The sequence below is a fragment of the Gymnoscopelus microlampas genome (genome assembly GCF_963454915.1).
Source record: "Gymnoscopelus microlampas genome assembly, chromosome: 21".
Lineage (NCBI taxonomy): Eukaryota > Metazoa > Chordata > Actinopteri > Myctophiformes > Myctophidae > Gymnoscopelus > Gymnoscopelus microlampas.
Genome location: NC_139958.1, coordinates 9,200,132 through 9,225,416, shown reverse-complemented (window position 1 = coordinate 9,225,416; position 25,285 = coordinate 9,200,132). Strand labels below are relative to the sequence as shown.

The window sequence follows — 25,285 nt, the reverse complement described above, 5'->3', positions numbered from 1 at the left end:
AGAAAGGAGAGCCAGTCACATATATAAATGCATTTATGAGTAAATGTGTTTGATACAAAGACATTGACGTTTTGACAGCGATTAGTGTTTTGGAAAAAAACATTTAAAAAAACCCATAAAAACCATGAAACATTGAAAACATGTACAAGTATTTACAAACTGTGATACCAGTACTTGCTGTGTGTTGTAAAGGTCAGAGATCCACAACTAGGCTTCAGAGTTCATATAAAAAATAATTGCACCATGATTGTTACCAAACTGGTTGATGGTACTATTGCAGTAGTAGTGTATGCAGGCACTGTTGATGGTAATTCTGCAGTACTAGTACAGCTACCTTTACTGTTAATCGTATAGTTAAGGTCCTTACACACCAGGAGCGAGACAAATAAATGATCAGAAAATGTGAATATGTGTGAAGTGAATATTTCACATCAAACTATTAATTAGGTGATGGTCATTCATGCTGGTGGTTGATGCTTCGCCCTTTGCTTTGAAAATAAATCACGTCGCTCTAGCACCACGTAAATATTTGCGTTGTGTGTTTATGTACTCATGACACAAACAGCAGTTTAAAGTAATGCAAAAGTAATCAAACAAAATAAATGCTCCCAGTGTAAGGACCTTCATTGTTAATAGTACTACAGCAGTACAAGCAGTTAGTGTTAAACGACAACTTCACCCATTTTCAACCTATATTCATTGAATAGGTCCTCGCTAATGCGCCTAATAAAATTGTCATCTTCTTCTACTCGGTTTGCGTCTCATAGGAGGGCTGTGGACACATCAGAAACCCGCCTACCAGTGACATCATCGTTAGGATTTTTTTTTTTTTTGCGGCTAGCCGCTCTATACCTGACTTTGTCCGTGTGCGTCAACGTTCTGATTGGTCAGGTGCGTCAACAAAGTGATTGGTCAAGCTTCACGTGACACATGGCTATAAACACATTATAAACACATATCGATGACAAAATGTATCAAAGGCGCCGCTACCTTCACACAGGGTGTGATTTTTTTATTAACGCAAGAACAATGGCTTCCATTATAGCATGCTAACTTTCCAGGAATAGACAGCCTGCAGTTCCTATTAGCTTGGATTCCCCATCGATGATGTCACTGGTAGGCGAGTTTCTGAACTGTCCACAGCCCTCCTCTGAGACACAGACCGAGTAGACAAAAATAGTGCCATATTATCATGAGCATTAGTGCGGACCCATTATATGAAGACAGGTTGAAAATGGGTGAAGTCGTCCTTTAATAGTACTACTGAAGTACTAGTACAGCTACCCTTACGGTTAATCGTACTATTGCAGTACTAGTAGTTACTGTACTAATGTGTTGCTAGCACTAATGTTGATAGAACTACCACAGCACAGTTGTTGATAGTGCCAACCACAGTATAAGGGGCCGTGTCCACAGTCCCACAAAGCGTTTTAAGAGCTTTGGAAGATCATGTCGCATGCAGCGTTTATTGACACCGATCAACCGTTGTTGCTGTGCTCGAAATGTCCGGTCATCTGTGTCATTGGCACAAATAGCTTAGCTGAAACAAATGGTAAACATGGGACTTCTCATAGTCGTGATAACTGCTCCAACGTCGGGTTGTAAATAACCGGCGTGTCAAGACACACACAGCCAGAAGCATCAAAAGAGCAGCGCTCTTCTCCAAAAGTTGAACTATTGTCTGCTTGAAGCGCCCAGGGCACTGCCCCCCAAAAAACACCGGACACCGAGAGCGCCGATTCTGCTGAAGCGTGATGGCCGAGCACTGGGAAGAGAGTCTTTACCATAGAAATGCATGTCAGACAGGCGTCTGGCAGCTTAAAAAAAAGCTTTGTGTGGACACGGTCCCTAATATTAAAGTTACTGTTCGTGTTAGTTCATAGTACTACAGCAGCAGGCTGCTAATACAGTTACTGTTGATAGTGCTTAGTATCAAAGCGGTACTAGTACAGTTACTGTTGATAGTGCCATTACAGGACTAGTAGAGGTGTTGTTCAAAGTACTACTGTTGATAGTGCTACCGCAGTACTCTTACAGGTGATATTGACAGTACATCTGTAGATAGTGCTACTGAGTGCTGTACAAGTACAGTTGCTGTTGATAGGATTACTGCCGTACTACCAGTACAAGTAGTTTAAAGTACTACTGCAGTAGAAGTACAGGTGGTGTTGCACAATGGTGTTTTTGTTGATGGTACTGGTACAGGAGGTATGTAGGACAGACATGCAATAATACAAAGTAGCACCTCGTCACAGGAAAGTCAGCCCCCCAAATAGTGTTTAAAAGCAGTCAACTTTACAAAGTAATTTGAACGCTACGACGTTAATAAATACACACCCTTCATTACTAAAATACTTATTTTTCCAGGGGCAGAGCTCGCATTTATCCTATTCTACCCGGCAACGGTGAACGGAGGAGCCTCACTTGGCTCTCGACCAAATGAACTTGAGTCGGAAGGTCACGTAATACTGTGACCGCCAGACGATAAAGCGCTGATGGATGATGGGAAATGTAGTGTTGTTGTTCGATGACTCAGTCCATATATATATTATATATATATATATATATGTCACAGTATGATTGGAAAACCAGTCAGATTGAAAAAGGCGCACTCGGTTTCACCGACGGAGGCGCGCTGCCTGAAGGTGACTTGAGCCACGAGAGGCACCGCCGGCGCCGAGCGAGCTCAGGCGAGCGACTCGCCGTGCCGAGCGTTACGAAGTCACCTTCAGTCGACTCAGCGCCGTCCGAGTTATGTCCCGATGGACACAGAATCGTAAATCATCGTCTCCCCTAGTCTCGGTACCTCCGAGACGTCATTTATCTTTTTGAAGGGGGGGGGGGGGGACACGAGCACTCCTTTTTCAATCTGACTGGTTTTTCAATCATACTGTAACATATACGTATATATATATCACATAATAGAATCTTAAATGTCCTGGCATAGTGTCCATTATCACTCCTCTTTCAACATGGCTGACTTGTAGTTCTTTGGGCTAGGAACAAATGTAGTCCTTGGCTAATGGCACATTTAGCAAAAGGTCGGGCCAACACTTAGCTAGCCAAGTTAGCTGGTCAGGAAGTCAGTTGATTTGTTAGCTGGTCAAACAGTAGGTCGGTCAGTCAGTCAGTCAGTCATAATATCAAAGCCAGTAAACTGTTCGTTCATTTCTTCTTAACAGCAGCCAGGTCTTTCTGAATTTCAGAGAAGTTGGGTCGGTTCTCAGGCTTGTAATCCCAACAGCGCGTCATCACCTTGAAGACGTCGTCGGGACAACGCTGGGGACAGGACATCCTGTAACCTGAGGACAGGACAGAGGGTGGGAGGAGTCAAACAAAACATGTAACTAGCAAATGGCAATAACGTGTTCCTACCTGTGCTATTAGCATAACAAAGAATCTAAAGCGACATTGAGTAGTAAGAAAAGTGCTATATAATATTATTATTATTATTGCTACCTTTTTCCACCTGCTCACGGGCTTGCTGATTGGTCATTCCCGGGTAAGGACACACCCCCAGGCTGAAGGTCTCCCACAGAAGGATTCCGTAACTCCAAACGTCACTTTCTGAACTGTATCTCCCTGGGAAACAACAAATCAAATATATATGTTTTATATATTTTAATTGATGATATAGAATAGTATGACACTTTGTATCGTCTTTTTGGATGACTTAGTATGATATTTAGACATGTTTAATTCAGAATGACAATACAATCCTATCAACAATTAGTTGATATTACTTTACTACAATTACTACAAGCACTTGTTATGGTAGAGCAGGGGTCTTCAAAAGGGGGTCCGTGACCCCTAGGGGATCCTCGGAGTTACTACAGGGGGACCGCCAAATCTTTGTGTGATAGGACTTTTTTTTGTTTGTTTTTACATTAACCACTTGAACCCTAGCATCCCTATTCTGAGGAGAACTTTAGCCAAAAAATTGCAGATCTACAAGCTCACAACACCTCACGCTGCGAGGCGTTGCGAGCTTGTAGATCGGCTAATTTCGGCAAAGAGGTTTGGTGTAGGCTACAGATGCCAGGACCTGTACATACAGAGAGAAGACACTGTTTGGGTCACCAGGGCTGGTTGGAGACAACATGTTTCTCAATAATAAACACAAACCAAATTAACTGTCATCACAAAAGATTCCTCTGTGAAAATAAGCGTATTCTCAAGGGAGAAGAATGGTGGAGATGGCTCTAGTGAATATACAAAAAGAGAGAACAGTGAAATGTTTTATATCTCCCCCGATATGCAATCTGTGCTCATGTATACAACCCCTGGACTTGTGTCATGAGAAACAGCATTAACCCATTTATACCTGAGGCAGATTCTAAATACACCTTCTAAATCCTGACCTAAGTTTTCTGAAAAACGTCAGATTTTAATACAAAAAATTCAAAAAGAAATATGTAATATATATATATATATATGCTATATATATATATAGCAACAGCTACTGTTACAAAAAGGGGTTCCCGGATTGAAAGGTATAACAACGAAAAGGGGTTCCCGGTGTAAATGGGTTAATACATAAAGGCTGTGACGCATGTTAGTCACGCATGTTAGAGTGAACGGTCAACCTACTCTAGCTATGGTCAATCAATACAATCAGTAGTGTCAGCAGTGTCCAAAAGGCTACATTTGACAGGATTTCATTTACAATTTCTCTAAGTGAAGGAACGTTCAATTAATATAGTTGAATGGGAATGTAAGGTTGAGGGAATGTGTGGACCTTCTCTTCTCTTTACGGTTTATCTATTCTGATCCAGCACCCGTCGAAATGACGGGATGTGCGTGCACCTCTTGACCGCTACAGGTTGAGGGAACACACATTTCTTATTTTCTTACCATAATTCAAGGCCTCCGGCGCCGTCCATTTGATGGGAATCTGCTTCAACCCCGAAGAGGAATAGATGCCATCATCTTCCTGACGACTCATCCCAAAGTCACTGATCTTTAACATGTTATTATCACCCACCAGACAGTTCCTGGCCGCCAGGTCTCTGTAGAAAACACAGGGATTAGTACAACTAGTAATACTGGCACTGAACCATAGTTTTACAAGTACAGACTGTTGGACTGCATGTGCTCAGTTCCAGGGTTCCCACACATTTTCAAAACTTGTCCATAACTTAAGTATTTTATCCCATTTCCAGGCCTATTACAGCAATCATACGGTGCAATAATGAGACTCTTAAACCAGTGTGATATCAATGCACCAAGACAGACTCGAGCGAAGGCGTCACGTGAAAGAAAAGGCACAGATCTACAAGCTTAACAACGTATGCATTTTACCATGTTACATCTTTCACGTAATGTTGGACAAAAACAATGTATTCCGTTGCTGTCGGGCAGAAACCTCTCATCTCCATATTTGTGTTTGTTTTTGTAAATTAAACACCCTATACTTGATCATACTACAGCGTCACACAAAAGCATCAAAAGTAGCAGATCCACAAGCTTGAAACACGGCTCGAAGCGGCACGTTTTTGAGTTTGTAGATCTACTACTTTTGCAATTCTTCAATGCTGAAAAGTAACAGTTTTGGACATATGAGGTTTCCACCCGACAGAGACAATATTCAAACATTTTCCCACAAAAATGTTTTTAATTCCAAACCTTTTCCAGGCCTAGGTAACGTTTTTTAAATTTTATTTCAAAATATTTCCAGGAATTGACCGTGGAAGCCCTTGCTCATTCACATGGCTTGACTACAGCATTGGTTATCAAAGTGGGTTCCGGGGACCCCCAGGGGTCCTTTGGGGGGGGGGTACCAGGGGGTCCCCAGCAAAATTATAGTTAATAGAGCGTCACAATCATTTTAACCACTTTACACATATTTTATACGTTGGCTATTCAAAAATAGCAGATATACAAGCTCATAGCACGGCACTGAGTGCCGTGCTATGAGCTTGTAGATCTGCTATTTTTGAAAAATCCCTGGCACAATATATTTTTGAGATGGGGGGTCCGCAGACAAATACATATCATTTTGGGGGTCCTTGACATGAAAAGTTTGAGAACCACTGGACTACAGTACTAGTACAGTACTAGTACAGTATTAGTGGCAGCAGTTGTACTCACCTGTGTATACAGTTGTTACTTTCCAGGTATTGCATCCCATTGGCAGCATCCAATGCAAACTTCACCAGCTGTTTGGTTTTCAACTCCTCTTTTCTCTTCCTCAAAAATGACAAGAAATCGCCTCCTAAAAGAATGATGATAGAAGATATAAACAGTTAAAATGGATGATCAAATAAGACAATGAAGTAAAAAATCATGGTAAAATAAGATAATCGAGCTCAAATTGATGGTAAAATAAGATGATAAAGATTTCACAAGGACATTGAGATATATTCCATTACTAGAATGTCATTCTAATAAAGGGATAAATGGATGAATAAATGAATCAACAAACCTGTTACTAGTTCCATCACAATATATATGGGCTGTCTCTGGGTACAAACTCCTATCAGCTTTACGATATTTGCATGGTCGTATTGCTTCAGAATCCTATAACAAAATCGACATAATTTTATTAGCATTTTATTTAAAATTATTTAATGGTAATAATAATAAAAACGAGAATACAATACAATTAATCTAAATACAAATATATAATATTGAAAAAACGTAAAAATAAGTATGATAAATAAATACAAATAAAGAAAGAAAATGCAACTAAACAAATGAACAAGAAATAATAATGAATTTGTTTGATGAATGTATATGAATAAATGTTAAACATGAATATAATATGTAATTCATATTTAAACAACTGGGAACTGGGACAGAGTAATATGTAGTTCACATGCCTGGCTTCCGACAGAAACTTGATTTTCAGCTCTTGGGGTAAATCCTCTTTGCAGGTTTTGACGGCGACTGGGGTTTTATCCCGTAATGTCCCTTTAAACACCTCTCCAAAGTTACCCTGACAGACAGACAGACAGACAGACAGTGTTAAATCACCAAATATATGACAACAAGACTTGAGAATCTAAAGACTCTTGACACACTAAAACAACATCGGCTTGGCCACAGAGTGCTGTAGGATTGAGTCCTCAAACCCGGAAACATAGAGGACTCTGTTCCACAGCCTGTGAATCATGATGATGATCATGATGAAGAGCACAGCCAAAGATCACGTGATCACAACAAAACGGAGCTGGTTTGGTTTAGTATTGCTTTCTGTTGCTTTTTGGTGAAAACAAGCCACATTCAACTGCCCAGAACTATGAAATGGATTATCGTGGCGGCACAATTTATTTTCTCCGATTCTCCGAGACCCCCTACGTCTTTTAAAGCGATCGCCGGTGGATCGTTGTGAAGAATAATATTCTATGATTTTTCAAAGGTTAGTAAAAACGCTCAGAATCGCCGTTCCCCGGCTCCTCCTGGCTTAGTGTTGAAGTGTCCTTGAGCAAGACACTGAACCCGTAACAGCCCCCCGATGAGCAGTATCAGTAATCGTAACCATAATAATAATAATAAAATAACCAGTAATACTGGAAGTACTAACCTTCCCCAACAGTTCTCCTAGAATCACATCCTCATGGTTTAAGATCCACTTCTTGTCCTGTCCAATCAAAAACATGAACAGTTATTAAATTAATCAATTAACAAAGAACAAAGTTGTATCTCTGATAAATCAATAAGTTACCTTGACAACAGGGTTGAGTAGAACCACGCCAGACTTCTTGGTGATGACGTGTTTGGAAGTGTAGTGATGTTCTATCAACTGCGGGATCGTGGGAAATCCGGTTCCTTCAAACCGATACTGATTCTGTCTCACACACAAACAGAGAGAGAGACTTGACTTTGGTATAATTGCTGGTAGTAATACTGTTATAGCTACCTTTTTTGTGTGCTTTTTGTCACTTTTTCTCCGCAAATTAGTCGTTATGCCAATTGATTCCTCCCCACACACAAATATGTGTGGGGGCTGGGGGCTCCTTACCTGCCAGTAAGGAGCCCCCACCGGGAGAAAAAAAAGAATATCCCCCTCCTATTCCCCACTCCGAACACGGGGCAATTGTGTTCATATGCAGACACTCGACAAGGCCGGAAGCACCGCGGTGGATTCAAACCCATAACCTCCGCGGTGGTGAGCAGGCACTTTACCACTGAGCCACCTGAACGACCCATTACAGTTACTACTGCTATGCTACAGGACCATATGAACATTTTATGTCACGATTATTGTGACCAAAATAATTGCGATTTACGAAATTATCGCGATAATCAAAATATGCTTAAAACTCTTAACCCATTGAGACCTGAAGCCGATTCTACATGTCTCCTAAATCTCAACAGTATTCCGAAAAAAAGTATGTTTCTATATCAGTGGTGCTCTATCTTTTTCATGTCAAGGACCCCCAAAATGATATGTATTTGGCCGCGGACCCCCATCAAAATATTTTGTTCCAGGGACCCCCAGAAGCAAAGATTTGAGTTAAAAATGTTCGCTTTAAAAATATATATATTCAAAGATTTTCACACATTTTCACGATTTTTCAAAAATAGCAGATCTACAAGCTCATAGCGCGGCACTCGGTTAAAATCTCTGCAATACGATTATTGCGAGCGTTTTTTTAATCACGATAAACTATAATAATGATTATCGTCCCATCCCTAGTACTACTACTACTACTAGTGCTACCGTTGCAGCACAAAGTACTCACATCAGCATACTGGATGATGAAGTGGCGTCTCTGGCCGTCAGAGTACACCGACAGCACGTACTCCCCTGGTTTGCCGTGACTCTCTCGCACCAGGAAGTCTCCCTGCTGCCGGAGGAGCTCCTGGGCCTCGGTTCGAGGGATCGCTCCGTGGTACCACTCCTGGTCCGACAGCGGACGCTCGCTGGTCGCAATGACGTCAAAGAACTGCTGAGAGAGTGAAGAGAGGGAAGGAGAAAGATAGAGGCGGGGGGGGGGGGGGGGGGGGGGGGGGGGTAGGGAGGGGAAGGGAGAGGGGGGAGAGAGATAGGGAGGGGGGGAGGGAGAGAGAGGGAGGTGGTGCAGAAACAGAATTATTCAGCATAGTTTTGATGTTAGAGAGAAATAGAGAAAGAGATTTTCTTTTTGATTATTGAGGTTTACCGAGGATGAACCCAACATGGATTTAGGAGATCTGATAATTCCAGCGATGGAGTGACGCAATGTATCAAACTTGCTGGATACTTTATGACTTTTATCCTGAAAAACAAACACACGAGACATATTTTACCCACAATTCATGTAAATCTACAACTGCTATGATTGCTAAAAGTAGTACCTCAGTGGCGTGCACAGACATTTTGAGGGGCAGGTGCTCAAGTAAATTATACGTTTTTTTGTTTACTTGGTCTGCTCTTTTTTCCCTCTACACCTATACCTCTTTGCCAAAAATAGCCGATCTACAAGCTTGTACATCTGCTATTTTTGGCTAAAGTTCTCCTCAGAAAAGGGATGCTAGGTTTCGAGTGGTTATGGTAAAAAGAAAAATCATATCACATAAAGATTTGGCGGACCCCCTGTAGTAACTCTGAGGACCCCCTAGGGGTCCCGGACCCCCTGTTGAAGACCCCTGCTGTAAACTGAAAAAAAAAAACAAGTTTTTTTCCCTTTTTTCAAAAGGGCACTTCTGGTCAAGCACCACCTAGAGTCTATCTGTGCACGTCCCTGTAGTACCTACTGCTTCTAGTGATATACTTCACTTTGTTTTATTGATTTCCAAATACAAGAAAGTCACTATTTCTACCTCTACAGCTCAAACTAGTGCTACTACTACTGCTACTACCATGGAGTTAACGGAGCGAGCGTCATCTTCGTAGTTGACGGTACTCTGAGAGTCGGCCATTTTGTTCTCCAGAAGAGTCTTCTGGCTGGAGAGTTTGGCTTCGGAGCAGCGCAGTGATTGGACCGTCTGCCGGAGCTCCTCCAATGACTGCTTCTGGCTGAGCAACAGGACCACACTGGGAGAGCCAATCACAATATGTCTATTATTATAATAATAAATCCATCCCAAGAATGATATTCACTATGAAAATTAAACACAAGATAGTATTTCAAATATAAAAACGTGTGCTGTATTACATTTTATTTTATTAAAGCAGCACTATGTAACTTTCCTCTGCTACCCCCTGATTTGAACCCGGTTTCCTGTGCAAGTGCTGACATTTTTTTTTTTTTACCATTGAGCTAATAGAGCCTGCCTGCTTGTTCAGGGGATAAATTAAATCTTGACCATCAGGTCAAAATCCGTGTCAGATCCTGTGTCTAGGTGAGACATGACCTTTGACACGACCTGAATGTCTCAATAGAAGAGCAGGGAGACAAAATACAACTACCCCGATTGTATAAGTTATATTGTATTAACTCTTAAACTGACAGAGTTTTTTTTTACCCTCACAGACTGCCAGTCTTTTCTAAGGTTCTTTGTGACGAACGGAAAAATGGAAAAACCCAAAATAAAAAATCATTTTAGATTTTTTTTTGTAAAACCTTTTTTTTTTTACAAAAACGTTTATAAACGTGTTTGCCAGGCAAGACATACTCTACCACACATTTACATTTTATTCATAAAAAAAGTGACATAGTACATAGTGAGGCTTTAACTGTTATCCAATAAAGAAAAAACTTTGAGGAACTTTGAGAATTCAATATCAAATCAAATGACAACTAATTTATATATACAGTATAACACACGCACACACACACGCACACACACACATACACATATACCCACTCTGATTTCTTGAGGCAGGTTTTGGACGACTCGTCCAATTTGGCCTCCAGGTCGCTGACCAGCTCCTCCTTGCTCTTCAGTGTCTGCTGAGTCAGCATTAATTCTTCTGCCGTCGACTTCAACCTGAAACACGGCCAAGATAACCATTCACTAAATAAAATGGTCAATCAAATGTATTGCTGACGCCCCCAAGGCAGTGCAGTGTTGGGTGTGAAATCGTCTGGCTCAGTCGTTCTCTCCAGAACCAGCGTGCACCCTGCGGTTTTATTCATCTATGAACTCCATTCTCGAACTCTCTGCAAGTATGTGAGTGTGTGAGTGAGTGTGTGTGTACGCATATTTCGAGAGCCGTTCAACCAGGGGTGCAATGCTCACTGGACGGCCTTGCACGCCGTGCCGGAACCTATTTGACCAGGAGCACACGCAGGCACACGCATAGATTTAAAACTACTTTAAATTCGCACCTCAACAAAGTTTTCAAAGGCTCCCGACTCACACCTAGCGAATTAACATAGGAATGAGCCTAGATGCATATCAATTGTCCATTGTGTGACTTGCAGTGAAGGTGTTAACCCATTGAGACCTGAAGCCGATTCTACATGTCTCCTAAATCTCAACAGTATTCTGAAAAACGTATGTTTCTATATCAGTGGTGCTCAATCTTTTTCATGTCAAGGACCCCCAAAATGATATGTATTTGGCCGCAGGCACTCGGTGCCGAGCTATGAGCTTGTATATCTGCTATTTTTGAATAGCCAAAAGTGTAAAATAATGCTTTTTAGCTCAAATCTAAAAATAACACAGTTCCAGGTCTTAATGGGTTAAGCGATGTGCGCGTCACGTCATTGAAATAGAGTGCAAGAACATACCAAATGAGCATTGCATGCCTGCGTTCAACCAATCCACATCAAACTTGCCGTGTGTATTGCTGAGGACCCAAAGGGGCATGCGTTCCTACGGGCATCGCACTAGTATCTATAAATTCCACAAATGTGTGTGTGTGTGTGTGTGTGTGTGTGCATCATTCTGTACTTCACATATTTTGAGAACCGCTCAACCCAAAAAAAAAATTTGCTGACACACCAAGGAAGTGCAGTGTCGAGTTAAGTCTGTGCAATCAGCGGTTATCCAAACTCATAGTTTAACCCATTAAAACCGGGACAGCAAAGCGTCATTTTAGATTTTAGCTAGATATAACATATAGCACATTGGTTGGCTATTCAAAAATAGCAGATATACAAGCTTGTAGATCTGCTATTTTAGAAAAATGTGGGCAAATCGTTGAATATATATCTTTTTAAAAGCATTTTTCTTTTAACTCAAATCTTCCGGGGGTTCCTGCTGGTACAAAATAGTTTGAGATGTGGGCCCATGGCCACATACATAACATTTTGGGGGTCCTTGACATGAAAAGGTTTGAGAACCACTGATATAGCAACATAGGTTTTTCAGAAAACTGTTGGGATTTAGAAGACATTTGTAGAAATAGCCTCAGGTCTTAATGGGTTAAAGGCGTTCCCCAGAGGAAGGACCTTTTTTTTGGTGTGTAAACTATGCAGTGAAAATTAGCTTTTTTTATTACTCAAAGGCAAGACAACAAGACGTTTACTCACACGGCCTGCAGGCTGTCGGCCGTCAGGTTGTTCCACAGGATCTCATTGGCTGGCAGGTTTTCAGTCTCTTCCAATAGGGAGGCGTCGAACTCCACGCCGGGCTCTGTCGTCTCTGGAGACCTTTTGAGGGAGGACGATGGTTGGATTAACGGCCAATTACTACTCTACTACAGTCATTTATTGCATTGGTTCTCAAAGTGGGGTCCGGGGACCCCCAGGGGTCCTTGAGGGAGTTCCAGGGGGTCCCCAGCTAAATGATAGATTAGGCACCAAATGGACCCTTATGGGTATGTAACTCTGAGTGTACAAATGGTTCCATTTGTACACTCTCAGAGTTACATTGACATAGATTTTACAATATAAATTGCGGTCCAAGTGATATAAATGCCATTAAATGGGGGTCTGTAGCCTAAAGCATGTCAAACTGGGGGTCCTTGAAATTAAAATGGTTGAGAATCACTGCTAGAGCCGTAAAAAATCATCTCTTATGGGGGTCCCTGGCATATCTTTTGAAATGGGGGTCCGCGGGCTAATAAGTGTCAATTTGGGGGTCCTTGACATGAAAAAGTTTGAGAACCACTGATTTATTGAGCTTAACATAAGAGGTTTGGTGTTCAGGGTTCAAAGCTAAAGACTAAAGTTTCATGCCGGCAATGATGACGCGTACATTTTTCAATCACCAGTTTGTCATACTACACGTCATGTCCCTCCAAACAAAGGAATCTAAATTACAACTAACCAGTCCCCTCCAGAGACAATGGGAGTTAGACTAACATCTAGCCAAAGCAAAAAAGTATTTTTTACTGTGTGGTTCATCAGGAGGCTAGCTATCTATAAGCATGTCTGTGTGTGTGTGTGCGTGTGTGCGTGTGTGTGCCTGGATTTCGGTCACGCCACAAATATAGCCATCTACAAGCTTACAATGTAGTGGCAGTTTGCGACGTATTTCCTCTCAGTAATAAAACCTGCAGGCTACTGTCTCTAACTGGTTTTCTCCAAATATCTAGTCTGTACTAGTTACTTCCCCCTTCTGCATTGTGTTTGTCTGCCTTGTTCTTTAGTTCCTATCTGGCTAGTTCCTATCTATCTTTGTTTCTGTGAAGTGTAAATTATCTTTTTGGGGAGGAATTATGATTATTACGTTACCAACGGTAGACTAACAACTATAGGCCTACACACATGTATACATAAAATCTACATTCGAATGAATTCTACGCATCTTAAAAATTCATTAAAACTGCCTATACAGTATCTGTCCATCACTCACTTCCACGTAGTAGTGGTAGTAGTATAGTAGAAGATATAGTAGTATAGTAGCAATAATCATACTTACTTGTGTACTTCTATAAACTGTTCATACTCAGTCACAGGGTCAATGCTGTAGATTGACGTGTTAATTTCTTTGTGAACTTTAACGATTTCGTCCGTCAGCAGACTGGTGATGTCACTGTAGTCCTCCAGTATGCCTTTACTGTAGATAAACACAAAACACACACACGCACATTATATCACGGGTATCCAAACCTTTTTCAAAAGGAGGCCAGATTTGATAATATGATGATACCTTTGGGCTGAATTGCATCCCCTTGGACCATAAAAAGAAAAAATCACATGCCAAAGCAACGCACACAACAGTTTCATTTAGCTACTGATTAATGATGAATATGAGGATGGAAATGTCTCCGTATAGTCAACTATTTCCATAATCAAGGAACATGGACTTCTCAGCCAGCCATGATGTCCACAGAGGCAGCACCACGTAACAACATACATTTATTTACCTCTAATGGAACGATGTTACTGTATACCCCCCAATAAATAGATTGGTTAAAACAAACATTCAAACGTCCGTTCGTTAACACCACTGAATGTGACTTCAGGGCCATCCCTTATACCACACTGACCCCTTCTTAACGGCTCTCCTCTAACAATCTACAGGAAATTATATGTATATTACCGGTATATATATAATATATATATAGTCAAATAAATACATTTCAATAATGTATTTAAAAGGAAACCTTCTAACATGGGCTGATCCTGTAATGCATTGGTTCTCAAAGTGGGGTCCGGGGACCCCCAGGGGTCCTTGAGGGAGTTCCAGGGGGTCCCCAGCTAAATGATAGATTAGGCACCAAATGGACCCTTATGGGTCTGTAACCCTGAGAGTGTACAAATGGAACCAAATGGACCCTAACGGGTCCATTTGGTTCCATTTGTACACTCTCAGAGTTAAATTAACATTGATTTTACAATATAAATTGGGGTCCCAGAGATAGAAATGCCATTAAATGGGGGTCTGTAGCCCTAATGCATGTCAAACTGGGGGTCCTTGAAATTAAAATGGTTGAGAATCACTGCTAGAGCCGTGAAAATCTTCTCTTATGGGGGGGTCCCTGGCATATCTTTTCAAATGGGGGTCCGCGGGCTAATAAGTGTCAATTTGGGGGTCCTTGACATGAAAAAGTTTGAGAACCACTGCTCTAATGCATGCAACACCAGAAATGACTACAATAGAGGATCAGCCCAGGTTAGAAGGTTTGGGGATAAAGCAAGAGAGGCGAGGTTGAGATGGTTTGGACATGTGGAAAGGAGGGATGAGGGGTACATTGGGAGAAGGATGCTGAAGTTGGAACTGCCAGGTAAGAGGAGAAGAGGAAGGCCAAAGAGGAGGTTTATGGATGCGGTGAGAGAGGAGGACATGCAGGTGGGCAGGAGTCGCCGAGGAAGACACAGAAGAAACAGAGCCAGATGGAAACAGATGATCCGCTGTGGTGACCGAGCTGGGAACGAACCGATAGAAGAGTGTATGTATTTTAAAAGAATGCGTTATACAAGAAGTAGTGAGCGCCTCTTACAGCGCGCTGGTCATGTCCTCCTCCATCCTCTGGAGGGAGTCGAGGAGGCGCGGCAGCGTGTGTTGCTGGTACTCGTCCTGGTGGAGGCGCGCGCTCCGGACGGCCATCACGTACTGGTTGTGCAGGTTGTGGAGTTTGGTCGTGGCTTTGTCATAACGCTCCCGAGCTTTCTCTGGTTCCTTACCTGCCACAGGAAGACGGTCTGTTATTCTGGGACTGTTTGTTACTTTGCCCTTTTTTGTTTTTGCTTTATTCATTTACATGAATTCATTGTCTCCATCAGGCCGAAGGCGTGGCCGAGACTACAGTATGTTTTGCCCCCCCTGTCCGTACGTGTGTCCGTCCGTCTGTGAACAGCTAATCTCCGGCACCGTTGGACCGATCGGCGTGAAACTGAGCACACACACTCCCTGGAGGCCAGAGCAGAACCAGTTGCCCTCATTTTTTCAAATCGGCCTGTTATAGCGCCACCAGCAGGCCAATTTTTGCTTAGCACATTTTTGGCTATAACTCTTACAGATTTTGTCCAAACATCACACAAAATCGGTACACAGCATATAGTCATGTGATCAAGACGATTTGTTTTTACCTATAACTGGACCGATCGGTCATTCCAAACATTGCTGGCCCACAATAACGTACCTGACCTGGCAGAGACCTGTGCCCCCATTCCAAAACAGGCGTTATTATTTTAAAATGGGAATAGGGAAGCTAGGGTTCAAGTGGTTAACTAAATTAAAGCATGAATTACTTTTCCAAAGGTGTATTTTGAGGTGAGGAAGTGTAGAAATCTCTGTCTTTTCTCTGAATTCCAGTTTTTAGATTCAGTCAATCTCTGCAGTGGATACCTTTTTTTTAGCCCTGATTCTCTACTTATATGTGAGAATAAGAAACAAAAATGCTAAACGTTCCAATGGCCCTCTCTTTGTTGTGTTGTGTCATAAAACAAGGTATAAAACAAAGTACTATACAAACAATAAAATAAACCAGTAAAACAGATGTCTTACCTTTAGCCATGGCTTCCCTGTATTTCTCTTTAGCACTGATGGTGTCTTTCGTCAGTTGCCGATACGTTACTTTTAGCTTCTCCAAGTCGCTCTTTGTCACCTACAAGAAATACAATAATTAACAGATGCTTCGTTCCAAACAAATAGGAAAACGTGCTAGCTTGCATTTGTTTGTGGAATCAATGTCATAGGACAGAAACATATTTAATATATTTCATGTATATTCTCATTACGAATAGAGTTACATAAATTACGACTGTGGTTAGTGGAAAAACTGCAAAACTGATGGCCAAAATTCTGTAATAAAACGAATATTTCAGCAAACGAGGAGGTAATGTCAACGTCAGGTCCAGTACCCTATTAAATGACCACACTTACTGAATTTGCATGCGGGAAGACCCCAGGTTAAAATCTAGGTGGTTTTGCCAACGAAAACCTCAAAACAAAACTAAAACTCCACCCCTAAAGCCCACCTTGTTCAGGTCGCTCTCGAGCTGCTGATGAAGACACTGGTAGCTCTTCTTCAGCTGCTGTTTGTCCTTGATCATCATGGTGAGGCGATGGAGTGGACCAGAGTTCAGGTCCTCTGCATGAGTCTTCATTATCTTACTCAACTGATCCGTCTGCTGTACGATCTGACACCACGACTGAGAGAGAGAGACAGAGAGAGATAGAGAAATGGAACCAAGAATGAGAGACATCATTTTCTACATTTCTTGCTCTCTCCAAAGCATTGATAAAGTAGTTTAATTAACTAAAATCAGCTTTTCAGACCAGCACTCACTGAAAACAGGTTTGCCGCAGGGCACAAAACTCAGGACGAGGTGACATTACACACCGAATGCCAATCAGAGCCTCAGTAAATGCAGCATTAGACAATATGTTTTATTGTTTTGTGCCTGTAACCCAACACCACCGTTGGATCAAACAAGGAGCCTTCCCGGAACGAGGAAGTGAATGGTTGTTTGGTAGCAGTGCCTTTGATGTGCATTCTCTGTGGATTACTAAAATTCTAAAGGATCAACTGTGTGCATAACTCATAGGATATGGCATACTAAATCAGGGCAAAAACAAAGCTATTGTAAAGCAACTTTAGGGTAGGAGAGAACATGGATGACAAAAGTACCACGGCCACAAACACACACTCAACTACAGGCACAGCAAACGAATATTTGGGGGGTGAAAGAAATTGCTGTTAGCTGTTGCTTGCGGCAGGTCAGGATAGGTCAAATGCCTTTTAATGACTTGCTGTATGTCAGCTGGTGCATGCTTGCGCACACTGAGCGGAGCACGGTTGATCGTGGTTATGGACAGATATATTTCATGTTGTGTGAATGGCAAACAAAAGAAGGTTGCTTCCTAGTCTCTAAACAATACAAAACTGAAGATGAATAGATAAAAAGAAAAAGAAAAACCCATTCGCCCGTTAGGGCAAACACAAAGCAGTTGCCCGAATATAGTTTTTTTGCCCCAGGCAATCGGGCAACCGTTAATGTCAACAACACCTGTCCATGCAAGTAAAAGGGATATTATTTTTGTTTTAGTCGAAAGCAACCTGACCGTCTCTCTCTCTCTCACGTCACACACACGCTCACACACTTTATGCTCTCTTCACCAGTACACATACAAGAGCTCCATGTATGTCTTACACCAACATTGTTTTTATGAAGCATTCTGTTTCACTTTTCATTCCCACTCCAGCTGTGGGAAAATAATAATTGTTTATACAAGGTAGGGAGATGTGAAATTGACGGTACGAAATATACTAGCATTGGAAATTGCGCCTATACCCACGGGATGCCAAAATGAACATCTGCAGTAGATTACTACAGTAGCTTTACGTGCAAGTGGAAAAAGGGGGTCTAGTAACCATGTAACAAAGTAGTAACCTAATAACAAACTACTAGTACCCATACTTAACAGTAGCAACCTAGTAACCACTTAACACACAGTAGTAATCTAGTAACAAACTAGTAAGCACATAATAAACATACAGTAGCAACCAAGTAACCACTTAATACACAGTAGTAACCAACTAGTAACTACTATGTAGATTGTGCAAACAACTCCAGATAGAAGAGGACTTGTACTTTGTGTGCGGATCAAGACAAAGAACAGCTATCTGGACAGCTATTCTATGAATTGAGTACAAAGGACCCCAATGGAAACAAGCCATAGGCTTTCTTGGGTTTAAAATCCTCTTAACAGACCTTGTATTGAACTGTACTTCCCTGTGCTTGTCTCTGCAAACTAGTTAATAAAGTATTCAATCAATCAAAAACAGGCCTATCAAAGGTTTGGCTTCTACAGGAAGCAGAAGATCCAAGAGGACTGCAGCTGACCTTTGAACTTCATAGACATTCGTCTTTCTTGTTTTTAAAGTTTTACTTGCCGTCTCCTACATAATGTTATGATTGTGTAATCATTGTGTTTCCATAATTAAGGGCTGGAATGTAGGAGCCATATGTGACTTAAATGCAAAGTCTCGTGTTTTTATTATTGACGTATGGTCGATCGGGCACTGACTGCACCGGCTATTCGGTGGTGGGCGTGATCAACGGAGCTGGGGGTGCTGCCACGCTGATATTTAATTACTCGTTTAAATATCAGAACTCGGCGTTCACCTGTGCACAGTAGTGTGGTAATTTGGACAGAGATGGGGTGAGATGGCAGCCAATTTCTGTTGACCGTCGTAAACACAAAGAAAGATAACTGCGTAACATCCACGGTAATATAATAGTTAATGGCTGGGAACTGTTGTAATGTTAACATGTGGTGTAATATAATATAAGGTCAAACGCATGGATTGGAGTGGACCTGAATTCTTTGTGCGTGCGTGTCATGCAGAGTTAAACTTCCATGTTTAGCTCTTTTTTGAACTGCCTGGGGTCCTCAGTGTAGTGGTCCTACAGGGGGTCTGCCAAATCTTTGTGAGATTTTGACATTTCAACCCAGCATCCCTATTCTGAGGAGAACTTTAGCCAAAAATAGCCGATCTACAAGGGCACAACGCAAACAAACAAAGAGGTTTGGTGTCGAGGGAAAAAAGAGCGGGCCAAGTACAGAAAGGCCAAGTTTACTTAGTATTGACGGTTTAAGTGGTTAAATGTCTGAAAATCCACATTAATATGAATCCAACATACACTGACGACAATGCCGTCAAACAAGTCTATGAAGCCATCTATGAAATCTATGAAAACATTTATATTTTATACAATATATAATGGGGGTCCCTGCTTCATCTCTCTCTCAGCCAAGGGGTCCTTGGCCTGAAAAACATTGAAGACCCCTGGCCTAGCCCTAGATACAGCCGCAATAGTAACCACTTCAACATACAGCAGCAACCTACCAACACAGTGGTTCCCAAAGTGGGGATGGAAGGTCTGCGGGCCAAATACATATTCATTTGGGGGTCCTTGACCAGTGTTGCCAGATTCTGTGAGAGAAACAAGCAACCACGTCTAGGAAAACCAGCCCAAGCGATGCGACGCGTTGTGAGCTTGTAGATCGGCCATTTTCAAATAAAGTCTTTCTGGGAAATTATAATAAGCAGATCTGGCAACCCTGTCCTTGACATGAAAAGATTTGAGAACCACTGTACTAATCAAAGCATCAAGCGCGTCGTACCTTGCTGACGGTGCTGACGTAGTCCAGCTGAGGCGTGTTGTCGTGGCGTTCGGCCTGCTGCGAGATGTTGAGCAGCAGGGAGGCGTACTCCTTGTCACTCTTCACCCGGAGGGTCATGAAGCGCTTCACAGATTCCAACAACTGAAAGCAAACAAGCGTTTTGAATTATTTAATGTATGTGTGTGTACATGTTTCAGCGTTCTGCACCCAAGGTCAAAGGTCACTGTTACTATAAGTAGTAGCAAAGATGGTTGATTTAGAAAGATAGACCATTGGAGACACTAGAGGCAAAATAGTACAAAATCCTACAAATGGTGCTAGATCCCGTGGGAGTGGGAGTGATAATAAAGTTGATTTTCTCCTGATTTGTCTCTCTGGAAAAAAAGGCATTTTAGTAAGAGAATCTTGGGGAAATTGTGTGGCTTGTGATGATTGGGTCCAATATTTATAGTTCAGCGACCATGGGGCTAAACAATTGTTCAGAAGCTGTGTTCACGTTTACTCTTCCTTGGCATTGAGAATAATAAGACTGCTTCCGGTCTCCTAAAAAAAGGTGGCCACCTACTTCACGCAGATACAGGAAGTAAACCGGAGACGGCATGCCTTTCTTTTTTTTGGGGGTGGTTTTCTGTAGTAGTAGAAGTATTGAAATACCTTTAGTTCCCAGTCTTGAAGCTTCAGGAGTCCTTCGTGGGAGTTGCATAGGTCTCGACCGAACCCCATCATGGACACAACATACATACACCCCCAACACACTACACACACACACGCGCACTAATACATACTAACACACATACATTAACACACACTGGACACTAATTCATAGCACATACACACAAACATTCTAATACCACACACACTCACATCAAGTTGACAACATGACGACCTGAAAAGAGAGAATATTATTAAAAAAACATTACATTTAATAATTTGCTCAATATATCCTGTTAAAGTGGACTGAGAAATCAATAACAGTTATAATATAGTGCATCCAGTACAACCACGGTCTTCTACTGTTACTCAATGGGAGCTGGTCAGGACAAGCAAGTTTTTAATTGTATAACTGACCAGATATCAAGTGTGAGGGTCACACACACACACACACACACACACACACACACACACACACACACACAGATTTAGACTTACATTAATAATGAGTGGTATTTGCAGGGAATCGAATTGCAGGGACTTGTTTTTGAATTTTGAAATGTTTCCACCATATGTATACCATAGTTATAATATATCGATGTATATACATGTGATTTAGGGTGAAGTTGCACATTAAATTGTCTCCCCAACCCCACCACCTCTGGTCACCTCCTACGCTACCAGGATAAGAAATAATTGCTTTCACCATGCAGGCTTTGTTTGTTTTATTCTAACGATTTGCAGTTTCTTTTTAATATATGTTGATTGAATGATTGAATACTTTTATTAACAGTTTGCAAATAGTACAGTGGTACGATTATACAATGATGCTAAAAGGATAACACAAAAAGCCTTGTTTCCATTGTGGTCCCATGTATTCAATTCATCAAGACATCTAAAGACGTACAATCAGTGGTGTGTTCTACCAGTATGCGCTATATACGCAGTATACTCAAACTGATTATTTTTTTTTATGGCTGTTGGAGTCAGTAAATTCCACATTTTGGTGGCATAACAGTAGAACGAATCTAACCCCATGTTTGTGCCAAATCTGGGTTGAACTAGATCAGGGGTCTTCAACAGGCAGGGGGTCATCAGAGTTACTAATGGGGGTCTGCCAAATCTTTGTGTGGTGGGTAACATTAGCCGAAAATAGCCTATCTACACAACGCCCTCTAGCCCACAACGCCTCTTTTTTTAAAAGATTTTTTGGGGTATTTTTCTGCATTTAGTGATAGGATAGTAGGCTGACAGGAAATGGGGAGAGAGATGGGGGTAAAGGTCATCGGGATCGGGAGTCGAACCCGCAACACACTGTCAAGCTGGATTATGTGTCTGGACCACTAGGCCAGCGGGCGCCCCAGAGCAGCTAGTTTCAGAGAGTAGGTGTAGAGGGAAAAAGAGCAGACCAATTACAGAGCCAATGGTCAAGTTGACTAAATATTGAGGGTTTAAAGGTTAACTATCTGAAAATACACATTAACATGAATCCAGCTGTCTGTGAAAGCTATGAAAAGTTTTATCTGCAAGACAATTTTATACAAGATGTAGTGGGGCTCCCTGCTTCATCTCTCTCTCAGCTAGGGGGTCCTTGGCCTGAAAAAAACGTTGAAGACCCCTCACCTAGATGACATTTTCAGGTTGAAAACAAGATACCTTTAATTGCATAAGTGTGGTAATTAATTACAGCAGGAGCTATTCAATTCACCTTAACCACCCCCCTCCTCCCACAAATGGTGTTTTTTGTTTGTTTATGTCACAGTGTGAGGAGAAAATGTTCTCCTTTACTCTGACATCACAGTGACGTCACGTCGGGACACTGTATGCTATGTTAGTCGAGGTTTGTTTGTTGTTGTTGTTAAATAAAGTCATATTATCCCTTGAGTTAAACCTGTTTGTTCGTTTTACTCATTTAAAAAACACTATTTCACGTCAAGTCACTTTGTTTTCTTTCCCACAAAGTTTAACAAAACTTTGTTTTTATTTTCAGAAACCAGTTAGCTTCCATGCTAAAACTAGCCTTCCCTATGCTAGGTCCGGGTGGTGGTCCCGGGTGGAATCGGTCCCTTTAATAATAATAATAATAATAACAATAATCATAATGACAATATTAGCTAATAATAGCACCTCTAATCTACATGACACCAGTTTAGGAACAGTGAGGGACCAGTTTAATAAAAGCAGGACAAGAAGAGACCAGGCTATCCTGGGATCAGATCCACACCCTCCCTCCCAGTGTTGCCAGGTTTCGCGAGAGAAACAAGCAGCCATGATGTCTATGAAAACAAGCCCAAAAGAAGCAACTATAGGTCTTTAAACCTATATGCATTGGCTATTTGAAAATAGCAGATCTACACTAGATCTGCTATTTTCAAAAAAAATCTTGAAAATAAGTCCAAAATGTGGAATATTTTTTAAAATATTTTAACAACACAAATCTTGTTTTATACTTTGTACCTGGCACAAAATATTTTCAGATGGGGGGGTCCACAGACAAATACATATTAATTTGGGGGTTTCCTTGACTTGAAAATGTTTGAGAAACACTGGTTTAAACAACATTAGGAAGCAAGACCAAATAAGCAACGACACACTTTAGAAACAAGCCCAAAAAACCTCAACCACCAATATTTACAATATCAATACTGGTCACTGAGGACTCTATAGCAGGAGCACTCATCCAATGTCACTATATGACTATGCATGCAGTAATTGTAGTGGAGTAAAAGTACAATATTTGCCTCTGAGATGTAGTGGAGTAGAAGTAAAAGCATTGCAAATTGGAAATACTCTAGTCTAGTAGTTAGTACATGTACTTAGTTACTTTCCACCACTGCCTCTTGGTACCATAGCACCACAAAGGCCGTAAAAACAAGGCTCCAGACATCCCAAAACCAAAACAAACTGGTCAGGCTACTACTTAATTGGCCTCACACCTACAACCCATCTAACCCCTCCTCACTTTGCTAGGGTGGGATGGCTCAGGGTAGAGAACAGCAACTTGCAATAGGCCTGGTCTGCAAGATACACTGTCTGTCACTACACCTCAAACACTAAGACAGTAAGACACCCATCATGTACCTGTCAAACTACTTCAAAACACAACACCAGAGGGAGCTCCACAAATCACTTAAGTTTCAACCCAGATTTGGCTCAAAACAAGGGGTTGTATTCGTTCTATTACTGTACATATTTTTCTTTTTGATTACTACTCGTGTATATGATTTCTTTTGCACAGTATTGTATATTTGTCTGTCATTAAATGTTTCAATGAATTGAATACACAAACCAAACCATGTAGTGCTTTCTTGGCGTTCAATCCTTATAGCATCCTTTTGTATAGAACTGTAGTTTCTGTGCTTTTTGGGGGGGGCAAACTGTTAATAAAGTATTCAATCAATCAATCAATCAAAACAAGCAACTTTACAGGAAAAACAAGCCTAAAGTCGCTTATAATAAGCGGACATGGCAACACTGCTCCCAACACTGAATCCACTGCTTTTTTCCCCCTTTACCCAAAAACACCACCAGCATTAGAGAATTGGGGGGTCCGCGCCGTGTCAGATCGGAGTTTTAAAGACCCCGATCCAGTGTACCAGGGGATCGGGGGTCTTTAATGTCTCTACCCCGACCCGGCCGGATCCTTCCTGGGTTTGTTGTCGGCTCTCTAAGGGAAAGGAGGAGGACTGGAGGAGGAGGTGGAGGAAGACGGGGGGGGGGGCACGAAAAAGCAGGCCCCTGACCCACTGCAACCGTCCGAACCGAAGTGAATAAAGCAGTGGAGGATCCAGAACTAAAGTGAGGGGGGTGTGGGGTGGGGGGGGGGACTCACCCGGTCGGTTCCGAAGGACAAGAGGTTGTTGTCGGTTCTCTGGTGGGCTCTGTTCTGTTCTGGTGCTTTATCCGTGTCTCCTCCTGAAAAACGTCAAGTTAATTCCTCTCCGCTCCACTCGTTTCTTTTCTCTCGCTCTCTCGCTCTCTCTCTCTCTCTCTCTCTCTGTCTCAGAGTCTCTCTCCCAACAACCGGGAGGGGCTTCCGCTGTGTGTGTGTGTGTGTGTGTGTGTGTGTGTGTGTGTGTGTAAACAATACTAATACTGGTGATATATAAATGATAGTGTGTGTGTTTATATATATATATATATATATATATATATATATATATATATATATATATATATATATATATATATATATATATATATATATATATATATATATATATAACCTATACACACACACACACACACACACACACACACACACACACACACACACACACACACACACACACACACACACACACACACACACTATATAATATGTAATATATATATACAACATATACAGATATACCTAGTAGACTTTATCTTCATTTACCCTTATGTTATGTTGTACCTTATACCTTAGCATTTTGAACTTTGCCTTATGTTTTTATTTCTTTACACACATATACCATCTGGTGAAGGTGCATTTAGCCACCATGGTCCTACATTCTGGAGATTTTGAGGACATATTTCTAATCCCATATTGGGTCATGAAATATGTATTAATCTGTTACATAGTGGTGTGGTGGACTAGGTAAACCAGACATAGCCTAATACAAAATCCTCCCTGATATGGTGCATGAACAGAGTTGATAATATACAATTTCAGAGAAACATAAGATTTGTCCATCTTCTGAAAGTTACCCGGGCCATTCCCATATATTTCTGGAAGCCTGCATCTCCCAAATTTACACTGGTAGTTTTAAAACAGGTGGCTTGGTCCATCAGGGAGATGGTATTATTTAACCAA

The 25,285-nt window shown here is 41.5% G+C and overlaps 1 protein-coding gene across 1 annotated transcript; it reads right to left on the bottom strand.

The window, feature by feature from the left end:
* Nucleotides 1–18: 18 nt before the first annotated feature.
* On the bottom strand, nt 19–24,470 carry fer (fer (fps/fes related) tyrosine kinase). Its single transcript, XM_084046709.1, has 20 exons — nt 24,323–24,470; nt 20,494–20,725; nt 19,840–19,980; nt 16,686–16,859; nt 16,213–16,312; nt 15,206–15,389; nt 13,681–13,818; nt 12,348–12,467; nt 10,735–10,857; nt 9,787–9,961; nt 9,108–9,203; nt 8,688–8,894; nt 7,667–7,789; nt 7,526–7,582; nt 6,822–6,937; nt 6,425–6,519; nt 6,091–6,214; nt 4,855–5,009; nt 3,460–3,582; nt 19–3,302 (listed from the first exon to the last, which is right to left on the bottom strand). The coding sequence occupies exons 2-20, from the start codon at nt 20,578–20,580 to the stop codon at nt 3,166–3,168; spliced, it is 2,475 nt and encodes an 824-aa protein (XP_083902835.1). The 5' UTR covers nt 20,581–20,725; nt 24,323–24,470; the 3' UTR covers nt 19–3,165.
* Between the last annotated feature and the right edge of the window lie 815 nt (nt 24,471–25,285).

What these genes read in the sequence shown, in the direction of transcription:
- fer (XM_084046709.1), bottom strand. Translation starts at nt 20,580, where the DNA reads ATGTATGTTGTGTCCATGATGGGGTTCGGTCGAGACCTATGCAACTCC. An exon ending in TCATCATCCAGTATGCTGAT is followed by an intron (nt 7,790 to 8,687) that starts GTGAGTACTTTG and finishes TGTGTGAGACAG; the next exon opens with AATCAGTATCGGTTTGAAGG. An exon ending in TAGGAGAACTGTTGGGGAAG is followed by an intron (nt 6,938 to 7,525) that starts GTTAGTACTTCC and finishes TCTGTCTGTCAG; the next exon opens with GGTAACTTTGGAGAGGTGTT.